Source organism: Penaeus japonicus, unplaced genomic scaffold (genome assembly GCF_977035675.1).
Source record: "Penaeus japonicus unplaced genomic scaffold, GWHDUDI00000001_assembly GWHDUDI00000008, whole genome shotgun sequence".
NCBI classification, from domain to species: domain Eukaryota; kingdom Metazoa; phylum Arthropoda; class Malacostraca; order Decapoda; family Penaeidae; genus Penaeus; species Penaeus japonicus.
The window spans coordinates 22,660,123-22,670,122 of NW_028234410.1; the positions used below are offsets into that span (position 1 = coordinate 22,660,123).

Consider the following 10,000-nt stretch of genomic DNA (forward strand, 5'->3'; position numbering starts at 1 on the left):
AGGGAGAGAGAGAAAAAAAGAGGAAGCAAAGGCGATCAAAAGAATATGAAAAGAGTAATGGAGAACGAGAAGAAGAAAACAAAAATCGAATATATTCCTAATAGAAACCTGTGTCAAAAGATGATGGAAAACGCACAGCTAGAAAAGCCTCAATAGAGAGAGAGCAAGCGTCAAACGGAGAGAACAGGCCAGGCGCAGATAAAACTGGGAGAGGGGAAGGGGAAGTGGAAGGGGGAGGGTAAGGGTAATGGAAGGGGGAGGGAAAGGGAAAGTGCAGGTAGATGAGAAGGGGAGAAGGAGGGGGAGGAGAAGTTGAAGGAAAAGGTAAAGGCAAAGGGGAAGGGAGGGGGAAGAGGAAGGGGAAGTTGAAGGGAGAGAGGATGGGGGAGGGGAAGAGGAAGAGGAAGGTGCAAGATAGGAGGATAGGGAAGGGGGGTGGGGGTGAGGAATGAATGCAGAAGAGAGAACAGAGAAATGAAGAAGATAGAGCAGGTGAAGTCTTCTGCAGGTGGCGGGCAGAGAGAATGCGTCTTAGAAAGGTGAAAATGAATAAAAAATTATAATGAAAATGAGAATCTATATTGTAACAAATGTAACAAAGAAAAAAAAACACACACTCACTCTCACTCTCACTCTCACTCTCACTCTCACTCTCACTCTCACTCTCACTCTCTCTCTCTCTCTCTCTCTCTCTCTCTCTCTCTCTCTCTCTCTCTCTCTCTCACACACACACATATATGTAGATACATGTATATATGTGTGTGTATTTCCGTGTGCAACGGCGCACGCGTGTGTGCCTACGTATTTTTATTATTATTTTTTTTTGTGAGTGACTTTACTATCCCTTACATTTACTGATATAATGTTTTTTTTTTCTGTATCTGACTATTAGACCCTTCCCCTCGGATGATGCCTGGCACTTTACTTTCACTTTAGAAGTCCTATTTTCGTGATAAATGACTCGAAGCCGTGATCGATTTTCGTTTGGCTTTGGAGAAGAGCCGATTGCCAGAAGCTTCAGAAAATAATAAAAAAGACAAGCAAGAGTAACTAAAGAAAGGATGTAGTGCTGTAGAATAATAGATATCGATGTGTATACATACATATATATATATATATATATATATATATACATACATATATATGCATATATATATACTATATATATATATATATATATATATATATATATATATATATATATATATATATATATATATGTGTGTGTGTGTGTGTGTGTGTGTGTGTGTGTGTGTGTGTGTGTGTGTGTGTGTGTGTGTGTGCATGTGGGTGCTTTTTAGGGGTAAAATAAGTCAGAATATAGAGAAAATTAATAATCGGTCATCTGTCGCCGTAGAATAAATAATTCAAAACTCTACGGGAATTTCCCATATGTTTTAATTTAGTTGTCATAATTTAATCTGCTGGTTGCTTCAATATCAATACATGTGGAATCACCTATTTGGTAACATGTTGTGCGAACTAGACACGAGTCCATAAAAGGATCTAATTACTAGGGTTATTGGTGAACAAGATCTAAAGAGGCTTGCATAATCAAATGTACCACTTCTCTGGCACAGTCACCGAAATGTGTATATCTCTCTCTTTATATATATATATATATATATATATATATATATATATATATATATATATATATATATATACCTATATATGTATATATATATATAAGTATATCTATCTATCTATTTATGTATATATATACATATACATATGTGAGTGTGTGTGTGTATGCGTGTGCGTGCGTGTGTGTGTGTGTGTGTGTGTTTGTGTGTGTGTGTGTGTGTGTGTGTGTGTGTGTGTCGACTTTGGGAAAAAAAACTATGTAAGCATGGAACTGTTTAATACCTTAAGCCCTTTCAATTAGATGTCTAAAGCTTTACAAGTACACTCACATTGACCAGACAGCGCATCGTCTGCGGTTCTTGCACCTATCAATGCAAGAGCAAAACAATAATTATCATCCCTGTATTTCATGTTAGTGGTATTTCAAAACACAGAATGGTACCATCCACGTAAGGTCGGCATAATAGAGAAGGGTTCTTGGTTGGGCAGTTTTATATGGACTGAGGAAGTTTGCTTGGGTTACTCATATATTTTTTTTATTTTATTAATCAGTTATGAGCGATTTCGCCGTACGACCCCCTTCCTCTCCAAAAAAAGGATAAAATAGATACAGTTTTCCAGGAGCAATAGAAAGAGCATCCACAGTGTGATTAGGATGACCTTAGGCTACAGGGTACAAATGTTTTCCGATGTTGTACGGTATAAAACCATATAAAATATTAAATCGAATACAGCTGTCCGAAGAAAAACAGCGTGCTGTTTGTTAGGAAAACCAGTCTGTTTTTTTTAAGTCTCAGGTGTATCTGACAGCTCCCCAATTTGCGAAGGACCGTTAATTTTGTGTACACAGGGATACGTACTTTCTTCTGGGTGTTGAAAGATAGAAGTATTTCCAGTGAGTCACTTGTGGCGTAATTTTCTTCACGTGTGCATCTGATGAGAACTAGTTTGCTTCGTTCCATCTATTTCTCCTTCGTTCATTTTGGCCGATTATGGCACGCTGGTCTGGTCACGTCAGTTCCATGTGTATTACAGAACTCGCGGTCCAGGTGATAGTGGCGGGGAAAGGAAGGAGAGGAAATGGGTTTAGAAGAAAGAGGAAGATAAGGAGAAAAAACGAAGAACAAAGATGATGATAACAAAAGTTAAGAAAAGTAAAGACCAAGGAGAGAAAGGGAGAGAAAAAATGAGGAAGAGTAATACAAGAGAAAGGAAGAAAAAAAGACGAAGAAAAAGAAAGAAGTAGATATAAAGCAGAGAAAGGAATAGAAGAAGAATGGAAACTAAAATGAGTCTATCTTATTTTGTCTTCAAGTGCGATCATCAAATCGCCTAATTCCGCAACATTAACCTTCAACCAAACGTAATTTTAGCCAATGTTATAACAGAAAGATTTTAAACTAGCAAGTAAAGTCGCGTCCGAGGTCATTCGATCAAGGGTATTGCGTCATCGTAAGGTCGAGGGGATGACCTCGTTGACCTGTTTCTCTCTCGGGGGTTTGTTTATCACTTCGATGTCCAATAACGAGCGCTTGAGATCGTTCAGTTTGGTCTTAAGGATAGTGATAAGGTATTTAGACTGTTAAATTTAATATCAGGGCTGATAGCAAGGTATTAAGACTGCTGGATGACGGTACTCTGGTCTTATTTCCTGGTGTAAGCGGTTGTATTGTGTAAATGGGTTATGATGCTTGTACAGTTTATGTTTAGAGATACGATTCTTTTTTGGAAATTGCAAATACGAGTTTTGTTACTATGTGTGTTCTTAACTAGCTGTAATCTTCTTAGATTATATGTTTTCATTGTTATTCACTCAAATCATCACGGATGATATATTACTGCTTGACGAAGGTTATCAAGGATAAGGAAAGACTTTCAGAATTCAAAATTGGTCTTTTAATGTGTTACTCTCTCATCACCTTAGTCATATTGGTAAGTATAAATAAAAGTACAGTAACATAACTTGATGGAAGGAACTTAACAACTTACACTAACTTAGGTTGTAATGGCAGATGTGGTTTCCATGAGGTAGAAAACAAATATGTTCTATTCATACGTCACACTTTTTATAGTTTTACCTTTACTTTGTGAGACTTTGCTGCACCACATTGTCAGGGTCAATTCTGTGGTGTTGTTTTTATTTATCTATTATTTTTTAACTGCAAGAAAAGTTAGTAGATTCCATAATTTGCACTTATGCCTAGATTAACAGTGAGAGAAAGGGCTAGTTAGCAGATTTGCAAATACATTTCGAAGACTTTTCCTTGGCGTTCTTTTTTTATTTTTATTTTTTTTTATGTTTATTCTTTAGAAAAGTTTTACGCGAATAGAAATCGTCCAGACTCCGAAGAAGTCATGCGTGACAAGGTGAAAAAAAACACGAAAAAACAGTAAGGTCACCAAACAGACAAGAAAGAATGCCTGTCTTTCCAAAAGAGTGTTTTTTATAAGGCAAAATTCCAGCAGTGCCCTCGCCTAAGACCTACGAATTATCATTTAGTATTTTACCAGCACTCACTTTTTGGCAACTGCGCGTGCTTATATTTCACAAACAACACATTGATAGTATATACGCCACTTATATGTACTATATATTTTCAGAATAACACATTGACAATACATATGCGGCACTTATATGCACGATATGTTTTCAGGGGAACACTTTCGTGTACCACTTGTCTGTGGTTACATATACCACTTGTATGTACTTATGTGTACCACTTGTGTGTACTTTTACGTACCAGCATTGTCGCTTAAGTTTCTTCACATCAATAGATTCTCCTAGTTCTTTTGAGTTTGTTGAACAAAAATCATAATTCCATTTATTTCCTTCCAGTGTTGTAATCAAATGGAAATCGTGATAATGATAATGAGGGTAATGATGATTATTATGCAAATAAAGGGGTAATAAGGGAGGCTGATTATGGTAATATTGGAAGTTGCGAATTTATTTCACTGAAAAAGAATTTCCCATTTGCAAAGGATGAAGGGATAGCCAGAGGATGGACAAAAGACGCGAATCCACTTTGTGTCCAGGAAAGTGATATGCTCTTGCGGTTATCCAATTTCGGATGGATATGACCGGTGGTCGAGTGCGGGCGTGTGTATGGATACGTGTGCGTGTGCATGTGAGTATAGATGTGCGTGTATGTGTGTGTGTGTGTGTGTGTGTGTGTGTGTGTGTGTGTGTGTGTGTGTGTGTGTGTGTGTGTGTGTGTGTGTGTGTGTGTGACTGTACGTGCATATGTGTGTCCGTATATGTACGAGCGTGCGATTATGTGATGAAATTATCGAGGAAATTACAAGCGTTAATCCTGGTGTGCGCGATTACTTCCGCCAGATATATAGACGGCGCGATGCGTCAGGATGATCTCAATTCACCCGAACTTAAAGCCGACATGTGTCTTTTTTTCTCACTTTCTTTCATAAGCGCTGAGAACTGGCCAAGTTTCTTACGCACGTGATGATGGTGATGATAGAGGAAAGGCCCCTTGAATAGCGGCGGGATGAAAGCCAAAACGGCACTCCTTTCACTGGACGAGATTGAGAGACGGGGGCGCTTGCTGTTCATCTCATGCGAAAAACAAAGAAACAAATGTGTCAGTGTGTTCCGCGTGCACACACACACACACACACACACACACACACAACCACCCACACAATCACCCACACAATCACCCACACAATCACCCACACAAACACACACCAGCCTCACACCCTCATTCCAACCCCCATCCCCACCTACACCCCCCCACAAGCACAACCCCCACCCCCATAGACACAAAGATAAAGAATCGGAAAAGGAAAAGAAAGGGCGGTTTTCCAGGTCGGGACGCGGAGTGGAGAGACAAATAAGCTTGTTAGGACTAAACAATATTTCTCCCGGACTAAATCTCTCTGTATCCTCTTTCGCACAAAATCTCTTGAAAAGTTCGTATAGGGAAGATTTTTTTTTTCTTTTCTTGTGTTTTCTCCCCAATTGCTCTTGTTTTTCTTTTTCTTTTGTTTTAAGCCTTATTGTGTTTTTTTTTTCATCTTCTTTTGATTTTTTTTCACCGATTCCCTTTTTTATTATTATTATTATTATTTTTTTTTACTATATGTTTTCTTCTTTGAATCTTCCTCGTTTTCCTTCATTATATTTTCATGTTTCTCGTTTATTTCTTCTTATTGCATATTTTTCTCATTTCATTTTTTTACTATCTTCCCATTGTAAAGATGGCTACGCTGATTTGTTGATCTAGACTAGCCGAAAAAATAATGACATAATAACAGTAGTAATAGTATTACTACTACCAGTATTAATAGTAATGATAATAATGATAATATTATCAATATCATTATCATTACCATTACCTTTATCATCATCATTATTGTTGTCATTATTAATATAATTATTATTATCATCATTATTATTATTACTGTTATTGTCATCATTATTATCATTACTTTCATTATCATTATCATTGTTATTTTATCATTATTATTATAACTATTATTATCATTATCATCATCATCATTATCACCATTATCTTCATCATCTTCATCATCATCATCATCATCATCTTTATTATCATCATCCTCATTATTATTATTACATTATCATTATCAATAATTATAATTATCATAATGATAATGATGAAAATGATTATATCAAAAATGATATTACTCATAAGCATGGTAATAATGACAATGATAATAATAAAGATGATGGTAATGATATTGATAGTAATAATTATGATGATAATAATACTAGTAATAATGATAAAGATGATAATAATAATGATAATAATAATAATGATGAGAGTAAAAATAATGATAGTAATGATGATAATAAGGATAATGATGATGTTAATAATAATAATGATAATGATAATAATAATAGTATTATCAATAATAATAATGATAAGAGCAATGATAAGGATAATGATTATTGTAATGACCATGATAATATACTACTACAGTTACTAATACAAACAACAATTGTGACAATCATAACAACGATAATGACAATAAGAAGAAGCATCTGATTATTTCCAGCCTCTGTTTGAATTGCCCCCAAAACTATCACATTAATGCATCTTGCTCTATTTATGAACGGGATTACTACGCGAAACAATTTAAAAAGTCTTCCAGTTGGGGGAAGGGCATTTACATCAACAAAAATGGCGGCGATCACACGATTCTGGGTTGATTTTGTATGAACTGGGACAGGGTGGGGGTGGGGGGGGGTGTATGGAGGGAGAGGGGGGAGCGAAGAAAGGAAAGAAGGGGGGGAAGAGATGAGGACGAAGGGTGCAATGGTAGGAATGAGAGAGAGAGAGGGAGGGAGGGAGAGAGAGAGAGAGAGAGAGAGAGAGAGAGAGAGAGAGAGAGAGAGAGAGAGAGAGAGAGAGAGAGAGAGAGACTGACTGATTGAAAGATATCCAGCCAAGGATCGAGAGAAAAAGAATCATAGAGAGTGAGGCAACGACACCCCCCCCCTCCCCCCACCACCACCACCATCATTTGCGACAAGAATCCTTCTCTCACCACACACGTCACGGAGAGGAGAGCTCGAGAAGTCATCGGGATGTCGCAGGATTAATAGGTTTTGGAAAATTGCCGATAATGACTCGCTGGAAATCGTTAATGACTTGTGTTTCCGTCCTCCCCTTTCTTCCTTTTTTTCTTTTTCCCTTCGCCCCATCCGGAGAGAAGGAAGAAGGAAGAAGTGGACGTAGGGCAAAAGGTGAAAGAGGGAGAAACACAGTAAGGAGGAGTAAAGAGGGAAGGAGAGAGGATAGAGATAGAAAGGTATAGGAAGAAGTCTGGGAGATGGGAGAGGGAAATGCAGTGAGGGAGAGGAAAAGGGTGAGAGGGAGAGGGAAAGGGAGAGAGAGAGAGGAAGAGAAAGAGAAAGAAATAGAAAAAAAGAAAAAAATGAAGGGAACGCAAGTGGTAAATGATACGAAATGACCGCTCGTGTGAAGCGAGAGAGCAATGAATGAGGCAACGGGCCGGCAAAAGAACGCAAAACAGAGGGGGAGGGGGTACATTTACAAACGTGCAACAAAATGCAACTAATTGAAGACTTGAAGGCTCGCAGGCACCCGTGAAGGATCAATAAACGTCCCAGAAATGACATCAATGATAATGATGACTATGCGAATAGGAGTAGGAAAATAGCCATTAGCTGAGGGAGACTAGCAATTAGTAGTTCACGTATGGATAATTACACTCCGAAAAGGCTCAATTAGTTAGGTGAAAGGGAACAAATTATAGTGAATGAATGATGATAATTTCCACTCGGTGATAGATGTGACGAAGATATAACCTTAATTCTGGGTTCATTGAAGAAGCGGCCAACTAAAGGTGGTCCTTGCAGTTGTTTCTGGACTGAACCATAATCACTGCGACGTAATAATAATTGTAAAAGAAAAAAACATTCTCAAGAAGGTGTTTGATCACAACTACCTAGTCATCCACAAAAATAAATAACTGATTCTCTCTCAGAGTAGAACTTCAGAGACTTTTCCAATTGATTTCATGACTGTTTATTAGTCTCTATTAAGGAAAATGATAAGAGACTAAGTGAATGTAAAAAATGAAAGGAAAAAATGGAGGAAGAAAAAAAAACGCAACTAAAACCGGATGCTTTTCTAGACAGCTGCAGGGAACAGTTGATGGAACATTCGAGTAACTCGTGGGAGTTCTGTGGTCTCCCGATATAGCCAATGATATCCCCACGTGACCATAGGGAGAGCTGACGAGTTTGCACCTACAGAGATGCACCAAATATATATATATATATATATATATATATATATATATATATATATATATATATATATATATATATACACACGCACACACACAGACACACACACACACACACACACACACACACACACACCACACACACAATAATATATATTAATATATATATACATATATATATATATATATATATATATATATATATATATATATATATATATATATAAACAGAGGTTCTGCGTGTATCTGGTGGGCTCTGACTGCGTCTTCGAAGTAGCTGCAGGGAGCCCGAGTCCCGGGGGAGATGCTTCTCAGGAGGAATTTATCGCGCGCCGTCAGTGCCTCTGGAGATAGTTAAGGGCCGCTCCGAGCGCCCAGCCCAGCCGAAAGCCCTGGATCTTGTCGCACACCTGAAGGAAAAAAAATCAATTGAAGGAGAAAGTAACAGTTGAGTGCAAGCGATTTAAGCTAGAAATGATACCAGGAAAGTGTCATTTTACTCTGTTATACTCTACGGGGACTCATTTCCGCATTTCGAATACAAAAAGTCAACAGAAGAAGCTAAGTATAGAATTTACAGAACATTTGTACGTTATATGTACGTTATGTTACAGCTTTTTGGACCACCTGGCATGAGGTACGCAAAGTTTTGTAACAAGTTCATATCATCTGACGCACAAGCACATATACCTATATCCTAAATTCGGAATGTAATATTTTATCATAACCATTTATCAAATATATCAATGCCTACTTTCGCCTAATCAGTATACTTAGGTGATAAATCAATAGATGAAGGAATATGTCATTATGACCAAACACGAAATGTATCAAATTTTGCCTACGCGTTTGCATTTAGTCAGGGTGGTAAATAAAGGACTAAAAAAAAGAGAAAAAAAAAGCCAGTGCAATTAGTCTGAGCAGTACAATATATCAATGGGTCCACTCAACCAAATTAAATTCTTGCAAGTTGTCCACCCTTATATAGGGGAATAAAACTACGAGAAATTGTGAGTCAAATAAAGGCACAGTTTCCATTATATCTTCTATCCCTTGAGTGATACATCACCAAACTGTAAAATAATGGTTATTTGAGGTTGCAACATCAGCGAAGAGCTGTTTTTCATTTAGGAAAATTATCTGCCGCGATTAGGCCCTGGTAATTTGTATCAAAATCATTGACCAATGCGGATTTTTTTTTTTTTTTTTATCTGATGCTCTCTCTCTCCCCCCTCTCTCTTTCTCTATCCTCCTCTCTCTCTCTCTCTCTCTCTCTCTCTCTCTCTCTCTCTCTCTCTCTCTCTCTCTCTCTCTCTCTCTCTCTCTCTCTCTCTCTCTCACACACACACACACACACACACACACACACACACACACACACACACACACACACACACACACACACACACACACACATACTTGTTTATGTGAGATGTTTCAAGCATTCAGTGATGTTTATAGACTGGAATATATATTTTTTTCGTGTTTGCTGAACACATTAACTTTGATATTTGAATCACAATTACAGAGAGAGAGAGTTAGAAACATATAGATAGATAGATAGATTTTATTTATACACACTATAACAATAAAGAAATGTGCTGTGATCACCTTATTTCAAATCTTTCCCGCTCCGAAAAGCCTGTAAATTCTT

At 37.5% G+C, this 10,000-nt stretch overlaps 2 protein-coding genes across 2 annotated transcripts in view; one reads left to right on the plus strand and one right to left on the minus strand.

Annotated features, from left to right (window-relative positions):
- Nucleotides 1–10,000, plus strand: part of LOC122250272 (two pore potassium channel protein sup-9-like) — a 456,730-nt gene that overhangs the window by 143,692 nt on the left and 303,038 nt on the right. The window lies entirely within an intron of this gene.
- The window catches only part of LOC122250667 (uncharacterized), a 40,733-nt gene continuing 39,274 nt past the window's right edge, over nt 8,542–10,000 (minus strand). Inside the window, exon 9 of the mRNA XM_086539384.1 lies at nt 8,542–8,756. Coding sequence (XP_086395510.1) covers nt 8,682–8,756 — 75 coding nt within the window. The 3' untranslated portion in view covers nt 8,542–8,681. The remainder of the gene's footprint in view (nt 8,757–10,000) is intronic.